The 16374-nt window shown below is 44.5% G+C and overlaps 2 protein-coding genes and 1 pseudogene across 5 annotated transcripts; 2 read left to right on the forward strand and 1 right to left on the reverse strand.

The window, feature by feature from the left end:
- Positions 1 to 577: 577 nt before the first annotated feature.
- On the reverse strand, positions 578 to 4630 carry LOC112215016 (annotated as a pseudogene).
- A 2045-nt stretch (positions 4631 to 6675) lies between these two features.
- Positions 6676 to 9883, forward strand: LOC112214245 (nuclear transcription factor Y subunit beta). Of its 4 annotated transcripts, none has more exons than XM_042311322.1 (7): positions 6676 to 6811; positions 7440 to 7536; positions 8026 to 8165; positions 8651 to 8848; positions 8973 to 9051; positions 9190 to 9269; positions 9351 to 9883. In XM_042311322.1, the coding sequence occupies exons 2-7, from the start codon at positions 7440 to 7442 to the stop codon at positions 9381 to 9383; spliced, it is 627 nt and encodes a 208-aa protein (XP_042167256.1). In that variant the 5' UTR covers positions 6676 to 6811; the 3' UTR covers positions 9384 to 9883. The 4 variants fall into 4 exon arrangements, with proteins under 4 accessions (XP_042167256.1, XP_024228619.1, XP_024228620.1 ...); XM_024372851.2 differs by having other exon boundaries at positions 6684 to 6836; XM_024372852.2 differs by having other exon boundaries at positions 6684 to 6836; positions 8026 to 8156.
- A 252-nt stretch (positions 9884 to 10135) lies between these two features.
- LOC112214244 (E3 ubiquitin-protein ligase TRIM39-like) lies at positions 10136 to 13599 on the forward strand. The gene is made up of 2 exons (XM_024372850.2): positions 10136 to 10278; positions 11542 to 13599. The coding sequence occupies exon 2, from the start codon at positions 11544 to 11546 to the stop codon at positions 13179 to 13181; it is 1638 nt and encodes a 545-aa protein (XP_024228618.1). The 5' UTR covers positions 10136 to 10278; positions 11542 to 11543; the 3' UTR covers positions 13182 to 13599.
- Positions 13600 to 16374: the final 2775 nt, after the last annotated feature.

Genomic DNA, 16374 nt, shown 5'->3' on the forward strand with positions numbered 1-16374 from the left:
CACAGAGATCTTGCCAGTCCTGCTGGATGGAGCCATAAATGCACACACACATATTAATTTGTCATCCAAACAAACAGAAAGAAGTGTAAAAAGCAGGATGGTCACATTGTAGTCACTCCTGATTGTATTTAACCCCAACATGGTCAATACCAATGTCACTGGTACAGGTGTCTCTTCCTACAGCCAGCAGTACCTGCTAACACACATATAATGTTATTAAAACTGGCTTGTTATAATGCAAAACTAATAGTGTGTTAAGTTAGCGACTGTGTGGCTCAGTTGGTAGCGCATGGCGCTTGCAACGCAAGGGTTGTGGGTTCGATTTCCACAGGTGCCCAGTATGAAAAATATATGCACTCACTACTGTAAGTCTACTACTCTCTGCTAAATGTTTAAAATGTAGATGTAAAACCCCAGCATATTAAAGTCTCCCTCCCATCAGTGGAGACAGCAGTCACTTTGACACTGCCTGCTTCAATCTGCTCAACCTAACAGATATATATATATATATATACAAACACTACATTATTTGCAATTCCTCAATATTTGACACCATAACACTTAAACTCCAGCCACTGTACCTTAGTAAGTGTGATGGAGGAACTTGACCCCGTGGACCAGCATGTGGTTCTCGATTTTCTGCACCCTTTTGTGGTCGAACCCAGGTACCGTCCCACCAGGACGGTGACCTCTAACCCCAGACCAGACAGGAAGCCAGCACACTCCAGTCCCTCACTGGATCCCCCCACAACCAGGGTCCGCCCAGGGGAGTGGGGACAGAGAGAACAAGTCATCACTGGGGAAGAGAGTGGGAGAGAAATGAGAGTGAGAGGACCGTTAGTAGAGATGTTCCTTCTATGTTTGTGGTGTGTGTGTTTGTGAGCATGCTAACCTGGTGATGCAGTGCTCTCTGTCTCCAGGTATGATCAGGTATTGTTTCCTGTCCCCCACGGCAATGACTAGTGTCTCTGCTGGCTGTGTGATAGGTCCTCCTCACGTTGACATCTGTTGCCTGATTGGATAACAGCCACAGAGTGACATGACACCACTGACCAGAGCCGTTACTATCGAAATCCCATGAGGAAACACAGAGAATCCTGCCCCTATCCAAACTGCTTCCTCATGCTTAGCTGTACACAACACCCACCACCCTGTCCAACTGTCCAGACCTCCCTCTACTCCCATTATTCTCACCTGTCCAGAAGCCCCTCCCCCATGCTGACCTGTACAATGTGTGGCACCAGTATCTCTCCATGGGCGTTCAGGTAGGTGACGTCACTGTCCCTCAGCTCCCTCCTCAGCTCGAAGCTCACAGACTTCACATGTTGTTGTACCGCCTCCATCATTTCACCCCAGCCATGGGACACTACAGACCATAATAACACATAGCAACAGAACATATGAACACGTAGCAACACAAACATCTAATCAACGACTAGCATTTAAACTCTGGATAGGACACAAATAACTAAAGATGACATTTGACGGAATGATAACTAACACACACATTCAATATTGATTCAATGGAACAAAATACATATTTAGACTATAATGGTACTAATGCCCCAAATACATATCATGCACTGTAACTGATGCCCCGAATACATATCATGCACTGTAACTGATGCCCCGAATACATATCATGCACTGTAACTGATGCCCCGAATACATATCATGCACTGTAACTGATGCCCCGAATACATATCATGCACTGTAACTGATGCCCTGAATACATATCATGCACTGTAACTGATGCCCCAAATACATATCATGCACTGTAACTGATGCCCCGAATACATATCATGCACTGTAACTGATGCCCCGAATACATATCATGCACTGTAACTGATGCCCCGAATACATATCATGCACTGTAACTGATGCCCCGAATACATATCATGCACTGTAACTGATGCCCCGAATACATATCATGCACTGTAACTGATGCCCCAAATACATATCATGCACTGTAACTGATGCCCTGAATACATATCATGCACTGTAACTGATGCCCCGAATACATATCATGCACTGTAACTGATGCCCCAAATACATATCATGCACTGTAACTGATGCCCCGAATACATATCATGCACTGTAACTGATGCCCCAAATACATATCATGCACTGTAACTGATGCCCCGAATACATATCATGCACTGTAACTGATGCCCTGAATACATATCATGCACTGTAACTGATGCCCCGAATACATATCATGCACTGTAACTGATGCCCCAAATACATATCATGCACTGTAACTGATGCCCCGAATACATATCATGCACTGTAACTGATGCCCCGAATACATATCATGCACTGTAACTGATGCCCCAAATACATATCATGCACTGTAACTGATGCCCCAAATACATATCATGCACTGTAACTGATGCCCCCGAATACATATCATGCACTGTAACTGATGCCCCGAATACATATCATGCACTGTAACTGATGCCCCAAATACATATCATGCACTGTAACTGATGCCCCAAATACATATCATGCACTGTAACTGATGCCCCAAATACATATCATGCACTGTAACTGATGCCCCAAATACATATCATGCACTGTAACTGATGCCCCGAATACATATCATGCACTGTAACTGATGCCCCAAATACATATCATGCACTGTAACTGATGCCCCAAATACATATCATGCACTGTAACTGATGCCCCAAATACATATCATGCACTGTAACTGATGCCCCAAATACATATCATGCACTGTAACTGATGCCCTGAATACATATCATGCACTGTAACTGATGCCCCAAATACATATCATGCACTGTAACTGATGCCCCAAATACATATCATGCACTGTAACTGATGCCCCAAATACATATCATGCACTGTAACTGATGCCCCAAATACATATCATGCACTGTAACTGATGCCCCAAATACATATCATGCACTGTAACTGATGCCCCAAATACATATCATGCACTGTAACTGATGCCCTGAATACATATCATGCACTGTAACTGATGCCCCGAATACATATCATGCACTGTAACTGATGCCCCAAATACATATCATGCACTGTAACTGATGCCCCGAATACATATCATGCACTGTAACTGATGCCCCAAATACATATCATGCACTGTAACTGATGCCCTGAATACATATCATGCACTGTAACTGATGCCCCGAATACATATCATGCACTGTAACTGATGCCCCAAATACATATCATGCACTGTAACTGATGCCCCGAATACATATCATGCACTGTAACTGATGCCCCAAATACATATCATGCACTGTAACTGATGCCCCAAATACATATCATGCACTGTAACTGATGCCCTGAATACATATCATGCACTGTAACTGATGCCCCGAATACATATCATGCACTGTAACTGATGCCCCAAATACATATCATGCACTGTAACTGATGCCCCGAATACATATCATGCACTGTAACTGATGCCCCGAATACATATCATGCACTGTAACTGATGCCCCAAATACATATCATGCACTGTAACTGATGCCCCAAATACATATCATGCACTGTAACTGATGCCCCAAATACATATCATGCACTGTAACTGATGCCCCAAATACATATCATGCACTGTAACTGATGCCCCAGACCCTCTCCAACTCTCACCCTGTTCCTCAAACTTCCAGCCGTACTACCAGGCATCCTGGATGGCTTTTCCCAGCGGGGAGGCTTGGTGCAGGAGCTTCCTGGGAATACTGCCCACGTTCACACTGGAACCAGCTAGACCTGGCGGACAGCGAAAGTCAATAACCACTCACAAAATGACATTATGTCATAAAGGAATAAGCAATATGGTGAAAACACTGTCTGCATCACACACCCCATTTAGTGACTTTAGGGGTGGGAGCCACCAAGTCAAGGACCAGCACCCTCCTCCCAAACCAGCACCCTCTCTCTCAGCAGCTTCCTGAAAGAGAAAAGGGGGGAAAGAAAGGGGGAATACAGACAGAGAAGTGGGTGAGGGGTGTCAGTCGGATAAAGTAAAATCCCACACCCCAAGTTCCTTCCTCTGGATTTCAGAATATAACAGCTCATGCCATTAGCATAAAATCAATTTATATGATAATTATCACAGTATGCTTGGGCACACTGTGAGCATTGGCCAGATCAGATGACTGCTGATGAAACAGGTAAGTATGTGTAGGCTGGCTCATAGCCAATTGGGGTTAACACAGCTTTATGCAGGTTGACTACAGGTAGAGAGATGGAATATCTGACCTTTGAAGAGGGTTGCAAATCCCAGAAAGGAGAAAAAGAGATTCAAACGGACATAGAGGGATCGAGATAGAAAGATCATTTAGAAAAACTGCAGGGGAGAATGGATTAAACTCAAATAATTGTTATCAATGAGTTTCTCTGAATTTGAAACTGAATTAAAAGAACAATTCCTCACAAAAAAAAGAGCAAGACTAGAAGGGAAGGTGAGACAGATCCATAGAGGGTAGATCAGTGACAGACATGAAGAGACACAGACAGACAGCACTGTAGGTGTTGAGTAGTAGTAGTGACCCACCTTGGCCACAGCCAGGCCTCCAGACCCCCCTCCAATGACCAGCAGGTCATAGTCATACTGTCCACAGGACAGCCTGGTTTGATCCATGTCTCTCTGCCGCAAGACAGACCAGTCTCTTGTGTGCTCCTCAGACCTAGGAGGAGAGACTGCTGGGGTTGGAAAGAAAACCTACAGGATGGTAGAGTAGCTCTCCAGAAACTAGGTTGAAGAGCCCTGATATACACATGCTAAATATCCACAGAGGCTCAAAACAGTCCTAATGGTAAACAGACACAGTGTTGGATCTTGGCCACTCTCTGAGCTATAACCAGTCCAGGCTGGAATGGGTCTGGACTGGAGAGATATAACCCTGTCCTCAGTGGGACAAGCTTAGTCACCCTACATTGATGCTCCAATATGGGATTTGTTGCTGATGAGCTTGCCATAAGTCTTTGATCTGGACGCACAGAGCAGTCAGGGGATGTCTGTGGCAGTCAGGTCTTCCACCTCATATGCCTATAGGAGAGAGGGTAGAGACAGAGAGAGAGTATTAGGGTCCATACTAGGTACAAACGGTACAATGGTCTTTGCTTCTGCTGATGCAAATGCAAATGTTTGTTGGAAAATGCCCTAACTTGTATTTTTACACCCCTTCAATATGTTTCACTCTGAGACCACATGCCGATCTAATTACAACCCACTATGGATCAGACATGGATGTTGAAATGGGTGTGGACATAAAAGATGTATTTCTGTTGCAATAGAAGAGCTCCTATAACAATATCTGAAAGGTTGTACAAATCTCTGTGGACACAACAGAATTCTCCTTTCCACACTGCCTGCACCAACTTTGATAGAAACACTCGTAGACTGACATGTTAAATCCTTTTTAAGATTCCTTTTTTTAAGAGAGCATAATGTCTTTCAAATTCAGAGTGAAATGAGGTGACACATTTTCTCAGGGGTTATTGGAGGAATTATACATGTGGTGTGCTACTATTCACCCAGAGAGACAAAGAAGCACACTTCAAAGAAGTCTCATTGTGCTCAAGGTCGAGATTTAGCCTAATTTCCTTCTCTAATGGAAATATCAAACAGCTAATGCTTACTGTATGACTAGTATGGACTCTAATACTCACTCTCTGTCTCTGTACCTAGTATGGACCCTAATACTCTCACTCTGTCTCTGTAGTTTATGATATTATGTTAATCAATTCGACTGGGACTCGTGAAGTATACAGTTCAGTACTGCCTCATTTAAATGTATGTTGGTGCAATGTAGCCACCTGGTGGATAAAATCAGAGCTGCACATTTTCTTTATGAGTCAGAGTGAACGTCATACCACAGAATTTCTTTACCATCTTTGATTACACTTTTGATTATCAATAAATAAATAATATTGGATGGGTCAATATAATTTTTTTAATAATCTGATTTCGTAGAGAAACAGGATCCAAAGAGAAGTATACAATATGAATTTAACAACACACGTAAATAAATAAATACATTCAATAAAATATGAGTCCCATCAACGGAAAGTGTTGTTGGAAAGTTATATCAAGCATATTCTATCCTTCTAGATGACTCTGGAAGGAGTAAGTTATAGCGGTCAACTTTTCCAAATAGTTTCGCTGAAATTTCTGACTCGACCGTCAGCGAGTGTGCCGATTTTGGATTACTGTCAGAGGGACAGTACACAAACGCATGCGCAAAAGGTACTGCGCTGATGTTCACTCGTGGTGATAACAGGCAAACGCGTGGATATGAATATCACTGTAATAATGTGAATACACAATAATATATTCAATCAATCAGTAAGTGCGTTAAATGCAATACAATTTTGCACTAGGTCTGCTATGTAATGAAAACACCCTGTTCTTATATATATATTTATTTATTTTACCCACTTTTTCTCCCTAATTTCGTGGTATCCAATTGTTAGTAGTTACTGTCTTGTCACATCGCTTCAACTCCCTTACGGACTCGGGACCATAACAGACATACTGCATGATGACATCACCATTACATTGTATTAGTCAAAGCTTTCTTTAATAAAACAATAAAATGGTAACAAATGCACACACAGAAAGGGAGGGTCGCTCTTGAGTAGAACAGCTAGGAGCTTGGTGTGAACTAGGTGTAATTTAGTGGAGGGTGACACTTTGACACAACGGCCGCCTGGCGGTCGGGGGAGGTGGTGCACTGTATTTTTGGAGGACGCGTAGCTCCGCGCTGGGACTGGTTCTTTTGCAGCCATTTTCTGTCCAACCAACGGCCGTTTTGAGAAGGTAACCAACCAGGGCTTCATTGCAGGTTTGTGCCTGGCTCCGGCCAATGATTGTTAACCAATTCCTCGTTAGCTCGAATGGAAATGTCCGTCTCTGACTAATTTGTATTTGTTGCGTTTAGGAGTTTGAGAGCAGGAAGTGTAGTCAAAATTATTAATTAGCTTCATATCATGCCATGTCCCCCCTGCCCCAGTTTTCGACACAAAGAACAGGCAGAGAGGTCTTGCAACGAGACAACCAATGTGGCTACAGGATAACGTGAAATTGTACCCAGGAATCCAGAGTGGTTTCGTTGCAACAATAGTCGTTGATTAGTCAATCAACATGTGTGAGGGTCAAATGGCTACCTAACTAAAGCTATTGCTTCATTTGTCGAAATTATATTTCGAATGAAACATTTGCTAGCTACGGTTAGCTTGCTAGCGTCCCATTTAGCAAACAACCATTCACATGGTCAGCGAAATTAAACTAATTCGGTAGACATGCTAGCTAACAGTTTTCTAGCAACCTAACCTGGCGAACACTTGGCTAGCTAGCTAAACTAGACACGGTTTAGCTAGCTAGCCAGTCAACAGTAAGTGCCTTACAACAATTCAGCTATTTGAGTAAACCATGTCCTTTGTTCCAGATGGAAGAAGACCGTTCCACCACCGACGCCTCCCAGCTAACGTTGGGCATCTCTGGAGAATACATGTCAGGAGGATATGTGCTCCAGTCTCAAGATGGTAAGGGACATCAGCTGATAAATTCAAGCCTCATTGGGGAACCAGGTGTGGGTGTATTATGAATTGAATATGCCCCAAATCAAAATGTACTGTAGTGTCATTATGTTTTATTTAACTAGACAAGTGAGTTAAACATTCTTATTTACAATGACGGCCTACCAAAACGCAAAAGGGCTTCAGCGGGGACGGGGCTGGGATTTAAATAAAAGATAGGACAAAACACACATCACGAAAAGAGACACAACAACAGTACACAAAGCGAGACCTAAGACAACAATATAGCAAGGTAGCAACACAACATGGTAGCAGCACAAAACATGTTATAAACATTATTGGGCACAGACAACTGCACAAAGGGCAAGAAGGCAGGGACAACAATACATCACTGCCCAGCAGCCACAGCTACATTATCACTTTCTCTACATCTCAATGCAACAGTGTCAGTACCTAATGATCTGTGTTTTCCACATAATAATGCGTGTGATGAAGATGATGGAGAGGAGAGTCTGAACGACCATGATGACGTGGGCATGAAAGAGAACTTCCGGGAGCAGGACATCTACCTCCCCATCGCTAACGTGGCACGCATCATGAAGAACGGCATCCCACAGACCGGGAAGGTAACCATGGTGTGTGTGTGTGTGTGTGTGTAGGCTGTGTGAGAGCAAGACTGGTGTCGTATTCATAAATGCACACCATTGTAAAAACGTTTAGTAACAGAAAAAACATTTTCTTATTGGACAAGTTCAGCTAGTCCATCTTAATCACCTGTGCATATTCTTGGCTATCCTCTTTAAATACCAACTCTCTTTCCGATTTGTTCTCATATTTACCTTGTCGCCGTTTCTTTACTCCCTTACCTTTTATTCTTCGGCATATTCCCAAACGAACAGGCTTTGTTAAATCAGTCCTGTTTTGTCTGTATTGAATTGAGTGTTGTAAAAAATGAAATGAGAACCAATCCGTGACGATGTCACACACTAACAAAGTTAGCAAGTTTGTTAGCTTAGCTTTCAGTCTGTTTTTTCCCCCCTGCTTGCTGCCAAGTGAATACGACCCACAAACATTCTCCTCATTCTATTCCTCTGTCCTAAATTGTGTGTGTGTCTCACAGATAGCGAAAGACGCCAAGGAGTGTGTGCAGGAGTGTGTGAGCGAGTTCATCAGCTTTATCACATCGGAGGCCAGTGAGCGCTGCCACCAGGAGAAAAGGAAGACCATCAACGGAGAGGACATCCTGTTTGCCATGTCAACCCTGGGCTTCGACATGTACTTGGAGCCTCTCAAACTCTACCTGCAGAAGTTCAGAGAGGTATGACTAAACGCACTTCTTCTGCCCTGACAGTTAGTCTCTCACACAATCCCAAGTGTCCATGAACAAATGCACAATCGCACATCACATGTTATTTAATCTCTCACAATGTGTTGTTTCCTAGGCAATGAAGGGGGAGAAGGGAATCCCAGGTGTGTCGGTGGGAGAAGGCCTGGGGGAGGAGCTTACAGATGATAGCTTCAGTAAGTGGTTCAGAACTGTTCCAATGTAAAATGTATGCAGGCATTACTATGTCGCTTGGGATAAAAGCGTCTGCTAAATGGCATATTATAGTCTTGTGCTGTGGACGGTTTTGTAACGTCCTCTTCCCTCCATTCCAGCGAATCAACTGCCAGCCGGAATAATAACAGCCGACGGCCAACAGCAGAACGTCATGGTGTACACCACCTCATATCAACAGGTAAGTGACATTTGAACAAGAACTAGACCATTATGACATATCCATGACTGTTCTCTCCATTGCCTCTGTCTGCTCCTGTAGATTCCTGGCGTGCAGCAGATCCAGTTCTCATGACGAGACCTTGCTCCTGCTCTGACCGCGACGGCCATCGACTGCACAGACACGGGCCTGGCGACCGTAGGCTAACCATAGGCTGAGTGTATGACCCCACTGTCAAAAGGTCAAAGGCAATCGTCAGATGGACAGGAGGTCTTGGAAGGGGGGCTGTTATGGGTGGGAAGGGATGTGGTGGTTAACACAACCCTGTCATGTAAATGTACAAGTCTGTTCTCTAAATGTAGTCATGAGGTGCCACAAGGTTTGGAGTGCAGCTTTCAACCAGGTTGGAATACTTGATTTTTAATGCTATTCGGACCACTTAGTTTGTTTTTGTACATTGATTTTTTTTTGCAGGTTTGGGAGGTGGAATGGGAAGTTCTTTATTTGTTGCCCACTCTTGTTTGAACCATTAGGAGAGGTGCCCTTAACGTCAGCTCTTTTCTAAGTGGATAAACTAGTACCATGTGCTTTAATGTGACTTAAATCCTATGAATAAAAATCCAAATGATCCAATACCTTCTGGTTGTCATCGACCTCTTTACACACATCTGAATGATTACACCAATTTTATCATAGCGACTAATAACCAGGGGTGAAAGTAGATTTAATTTCTTCCCGTACGGGATGTCAATTAATACTGTTTTAATCAATATGGCAATTCAAAAGAATCAGTTTAGCCGCGTAAAGGGTTAACTGTTCCAGGAAGAGAATCACACAGCAGTATCTGGTGGGGAGGAGCATCACTATCGTCACTTTGTTGAACTGAAACTAAAGTAGAGAGACGTACAGTATATTGTTTACGGGACCAAACTCTCCAGCACTTCAGAAATCTACATGTTCAGGCTATACGCTTACTCTCCTACCCTTTGACACCAAGGACAGAGAAATTATCCACAAACATACTGTACAGGTGAGAAGAGATTAAGAAATATTAAGTTGAAGATATGCATTACATTATTTACACTGAACAAAAATATAAATGCAACAAAGTGTTAGTGCCATTTTTCATGAGCTGAAATATTTTAGAGATGTTCCATATGCACAAAAAGCTTATTTGATTAAACAGCATGATCATTACACAGGTGCAACTTGTGTTTGGGATAATAAAAAGCCACTCTAAAATGTGAAGTTTTGTCACACAACACAATGCCACAGATGTCTCAAGTTTTGAGGGAGCAGGCAATTGGCATGCTGACTGCAGGAATGCCGCCAGAGCTGTTGCCAGATAATTGTTAATTTCTCTACCATAAGCTGCCTCTCTCGTTTTAAAGAATTTGGCAGTACGTCCAACCATCCTCACAACCGCAGACCACGTGTATGGTGTCGTGTAGGTGAGTGGTTTGCTGATGTCAATGTTGTGAAGAGTGCCCCATGGTGGAGGTGGGGTTATGCTATGGGCAGGCATAAGCTACGGACAACTAACACAATAGCATTTTATCGATGGCAATTTGAATGCACAGGGATACCGTGACGAGATCCTGGGGCCCATTGTTGTGTCATTCATCAACTGCCATTAACTCATGTTTCAGCGTGATAATGCACAGCCCCATGTTATAAGGATCCATACACAATTCCTGGAAGCTGAAAATGTCCCAGTTCTTCCATGGCCTGTATACTCACCAGACATCAATTGAGCATGTTTGGGATGCTCTGGACCAACGTATATGACAGTGTGTTCCAGTTCCCTACAATATCCAGCAACTTCGCACAGCCATTGAAGAGTGGCACAACATTCCACAGGCCATAATCAACCGCCTGACCAACTCTATGCGAAGGAGATGTGTCGCGCTGAACGGGACAAATGGTGGCCAACCCAGATACTGACTCTCATCCACACCCCTACCTGTGACCAACAGATGCATACCTGTATTCCCAGTCGTGAAATCCATAGATTAGGGGCTAATGCATTTATTTAAGTTGACTTATTTCCTTATATGAATTGTAACTCAGTAAAATCTTTGAAATTGTTGCATGTTGCATTTATATTTTTGTTCAGTGCATATGTTAAACATTGTATACGTTGGTTATGACTTTTATCAATGTTTTAACATGATGTATCAATATCAGTTACTATCATTCCATAAGGCAATGTTGACAACTCTAAAGCTTAAACTATCAAGAGCTGGCTGATTCCAGGAAATGGTTTATGGTTTCACCTTTGGTCTCTGTCTAGATATGGCCACCTCCAGCAGTTTCTTGTCTGAAGAGCAGTTCCTGTGTTCTATCTGTCTGGATGTGTTCACTGAGCCAGTCTCTATTCCATGTGGACACAACTTCTGCAAGGCCTGTATCACAAAGTACTGGGATACCAGTGACCTGTGCCAGTGTCCCATGTGTAAAAATACATTTGATAAGAGACCAGATCTGTTCGTCAATACTTTCATTTCTGAGATGGCTGCTCAGTTCAGACAGACAGTTGAAGTGAAAACTACCAGCAGCCCGGACCAATGCTCTGCCATGATAGTAGAAGTGTCCTGTGACATCTGCACTGGGATGAAGCTCAAGGCCCTGAAGTCCTGTCTGGTGTGTCAGACCTCTTACTGTGAGACTCATCTGGAGCCTCATCAGAGAGTCGCAGCCTTAAAGAGACACAAGCTGATCAACCCTGTGGAGAACCTGGAAGACAGGACGTGTAGGAAGCATGAGAGACCTCTAGAGCTGTTCTGTAGGAGTGACCAGACATGTCTTTGTGTCTTGTGCTTGAAAGCAGACCACATGACTCACGACACTGTCCTTCTAGAGGAAGAGTATGGAGAGAGGAAGGCTCAGTTGGGGAATACTGAGGCAGAAGTGCAGCAGATGATCCAGGAGAGACTGAAGAAGGTTCAGGAGATCAAACACTCAGTAGATCTCAGCAAGAGAGAGGCAGTGAGAGAGATATCAGACAGTGTACAGGTCTTCACTGCTCTGGTTCGCTCCATTGAGAGAAGTCAGGCTGAGCTCATTGAGGTGATTGAGGAGAAGCTGAAAGCAACAAAGAGGCAGGCTGAAGGGCTCATTAAAGAGCTGGAGCAGGAAATCACTGCGCTACAGAGGAGAAGCACTGAGGTGGAGCAGCTCTCACACACTGAGGACCACCTCCACCTCCTACAGAGCTTCCCATTCCTCTGCACCCCTCCACCCACCAAGGACTGGTCTGAGATCAGTGTTCAGAGTGATCTGTGTGTGGGGACTGTGAGGAGAGCTGTGTCTCAACTGGAGGAGACACTGAATAAAGAGATGGAGAAGCTGCCTGAAGTCAAACTGAAGAGGATTCAGCAGTATGCAGTGGATGTGACTCTTGACCCTGATACAGCACATCCCAAACTCATCCTTTCTGAAGATGAGAAACAGGTGAGACATGGAGGCACACAACTTAATAAACCTTATACTCCAAAAAGGTTTGACAGAGCTTTAAATGTCCTAGGAAAGGAGGGTTTCTCCTCTGGGAGATTTTACTATGAGGTGAATGTTCAGGTGAAAACTACATGGACTTTAGGAGTGGCCAGAGAGTCAATCAACAGGAAGAGGACGATCACAAAGAGCCCATTTAATGGATTCTGGGCTGTGGTCCTGAGGGATGAGTGTAAGTACTCCGCCTGTACCTCCCCCCGTGTCCCCTTATACCTGAGAAAAAAGCCCCAGAAGGTGGGGGTGTTTGTGGATTATGAGGAGGGTCAGGTCTCCTTTTATGATGTGGAGGCCAGGTCTCATATCTACTCTTTCACTGGCTGCACCTTCACTGAGAAACTCTATCCATTCCTTGGCCCTGGCAATGATAAAGGTGAATACTCTTTCCCTCTGATCATCTCTCCTGTCAATCACACAGACTGAGTTCTAAACTGAACTAAATGACCAGTACATTTAGTAAATGTAGAATAATCATAGTCTGTTGTCATACACCAGGGAGAATATTTCACTGTAATGTAATTACTGGTTGTGGTTGTTTGGGTCCACCAGCCTTGTTAGATATAAGAACATCTCTCCAGGCTCATAAGGTATGATTCATATCTGGGAGTTACAGTACATTTCGGAGGATTATCCTGAGATAATATAAGCAATATGTTTGTTTTTTAAGCTCATTTATTGTTTGCACTGTATATCTCTAATAACCTTTAATAAACTTGAATCCTGCATTTGGAATCATACAGTAGAAGTAAGAAATACTTGAGTCATTTTTATAAAAATATCCTAGTCATCCAGTGGGAAAGCGTCAGCTCTACCCGCACTGAGCTAAAGGGTAGAGCTGCCGCTTTCAAGGTGCGGGACTCTAACCCGGAAGCTTACCCGGAAGCTTACAAGAAATCCTGCTATGCCCTGCGACGAACCATCAAACAGGCAACGCATCAATACAGGACTAAGATTGAATCATACTACAGTTTGCAGGGCTTGCAAACTTACAGACTACAAAAGGAAGCACAGCCGCCAGCTGCCCAGTGACACGAGCCTACCAGACGAGCTAAATCACTTCTATGCTCGCTTTGAGGCAAGCAACACTGAGGCATGCATGAGAGCATCAGCTGTTCCGGACGACTGTGTGATCATGCTCTCCGTAGCCGACATGAGTAAGACCTTTAAACAGGTCAACATACACAAGGCTGCGGGGCCAGATGGATTACAAGGATGTGGGCTCCAGGCATTTGCTGACCAACTGGCAGGTGTCTTCACTGACATTTTCAACATGTCCTTGATTGAGTCCGTAATACCAACATGCTTCAAGCAGACCACCATAGTCCCTGAACACAAAGGCAACCTGCCTAAATGACTACAGACCCGTAGCACTCACGTTCGTAGCCATGAAGTGCTTTGAAAGGCTGGTAATGGCTCACAACACCATTATCCCAGATTATCCCACCATTATCCCTAGACCCACTCCAATTTGCATATCGCCCAAACAGATCCAAGGATGATGCAATCTCTATTGCACTCCACACTGCCCTTTCCCACCTGAACAAAAGGAACACCTATGTCAGAATGCTGTTCATGGACTACAGCTCAGCGTTCAATACCATAGTACCCTCAAAGCTCATCACCAAGCTAAGGAACCTGGGACTAAACACCTCCCTCTGCAACTGGATCCTGGACTTCCTGACAGGCCGCCCCCAGGTGGTGAGGGTAGGCAGCAACACATCTGCCAAGCTGATCCTCAACACTGGAGCTCCCCAGGGGTGCGTGCTCAGTCCCCTCCTGTACTCCCTGTTCACCCACGACTGCATGGCCAGGCACGACTCCAACACCATCATTAAGTTTGCTGACGACGCAACAGTGTTAGGCCTGATCACCGACAACGACGAGACAGCCTATAGGGAGGAGGTCAGAGACCTCAACGTAGCCAAGACTAAGGAGATGATTGTGGACTACAGGAAAAGGAGCAACGAGCACGTCCCCATTCTCATCAACGGGGCTGTAGTGGAGCAGGTTGAGAGCTTCAAATTCCTTGGTGTCCACATCAACAACAAACTAGATTGGTCCAAACACACCAAGACAGTCGTGAAGAGGGCACGACGAAGCCTATTCCCCCTCAGGAAACTAAAAAGATTTGGCATGGGTCCTGAGATCCTCAAAAGGTTCTACAGCCTCAACATCGAGAGCATCCTGGCCGGTTGCATCACTGCCTGGTACGGCAATTGCTCGGCCTCCGACCGCAAGGCACTTCAGAGGGTAGTGCGTACGGCCCAGTACATCACCGGGGCAAAGCTGCCTGCCATCCAGGACCTCTACACCAGGCGGTGTCAGAGGAAGGCCCTAAAAATTGTCAAAGACCCCAGTCATAGACTGTTCTCTCTACTATCGCATGGCAAGCGGTACCGGAGTGCCAAGTCTAGGACAAAAAGGCTTCACAACAGTTTTTACCCCCAAGCCATAAGACTCCTGAACAGGTAACCAAATGGTTCCACAGACTATTTGCATTGTGTGCCCCCCCCCAAAGCCTCTTTTACGCTGCTGCTACTCTCTGTTTATCTTATATGCAGTCACTTTAACTATACATTCATGTACATACTACCTAAATTGGGCCGACCAACCAGTGCTCCTGCACATTGGCTAACCGGGCTATCAACATTGTGTCCCACCACCCGCCAACCCCTCTTTTTACGCTTCTGCTACTCTCTGTTCATCATATATGCATAGTCACATTAACGATACCGACATGTACATACTACCTCAATAAGCATGACTAACACGTGTCTGTATAAAGCCTTGCTACTCTTTTTTCAAATGTCTTTTACTGTTATTTTATTTCTTTACTTACCTACACACACACACACACACACCACACACACACACACACACACACACACACACACACACACACACACACACACACACACACACACACACACACACACACACACACACACACACACACACACACACACACACACACACACACACACACACACACACACACACCTACCAAGGGCGGCAGCAGTGCTGTGCGCAATCAGGAAGCCAGAATTGAGACCTAGAGATAGTCTCACCTCGCTCTGCAAAAACCAGCTGGAGGAGAGTTAAGGTTTCATATTTGGGACAACATTATGAGTCTCTAATATAAGCTGTTTACAGGAAACCAAAGCCCATGTGGGCTAGTCCAAGGGCTCCCCTTGTGGTGAACTTATATAATCACAGGAGGGGTCTAAAAGGAGATCAAAGAAAGACATGCCGTCTTCAAGTAAATATAACAATGCAACTCAGTGGGAGGATACAGGGTTGTCAGTGGCACTGTTGAGCTCAGTGGAGAGGATGATCTTAACAAAGGCTATGGTGTCATTAGACACCCCATGAACCTACAAGAGAGGAGAGAGACACACAAACACTGGTACTAGAGTTAGTTCACTCCAGCCCCTCACTGCAGAGGTACGAAGAGTTGTAACACACACACACACACACACACGCGAGCGCACACATTCTACTTATGGGATACAGCAGAGGGTGTATGCATCTTGGACACGGTCACATGTCCTATGACTCTCTACAGGAAAACACAACAAAGGAAGCCAGAGACAGGAAACGACAAAACAGCACTGTT

This window comes from Oncorhynchus tshawytscha, linkage group LG33 (genome assembly GCF_018296145.1).
Source record: "Oncorhynchus tshawytscha isolate Ot180627B linkage group LG33, Otsh_v2.0, whole genome shotgun sequence".
NCBI lineage: Eukaryota > Metazoa > Chordata > Actinopteri > Salmoniformes > Salmonidae > Oncorhynchus > Oncorhynchus tshawytscha.

What these genes read in the sequence shown, in the direction of transcription:
- LOC112214245 (XM_042311322.1), top strand. Translation starts at nt 7,440, where the DNA reads ATGGAAGAAGACCGTTCCACCACCGACGCCTCCCAGCTAACGTTGGGC. An exon ending in TGTGCTCCAGTCTCAAGATG is followed by an intron (nt 7,537 to 8,025) that starts GTAAGGGACATC and finishes CGTGTGATGAAG; the next exon opens with ATGATGGAGAGGAGAGTCTG. An exon ending in ACACCACCTCATATCAACAG is followed by an intron (nt 9,270 to 9,350) that starts GTAAGTGACATT and finishes CTGCTCCTGTAG; the next exon opens with ATTCCTGGCGTGCAGCAGAT.
- LOC112214244 (XM_024372850.2), top strand. Translation starts at nt 11,544, where the DNA reads ATGGCCACCTCCAGCAGTTTCTTGTCTGAAGAGCAGTTCCTGTGTTCT.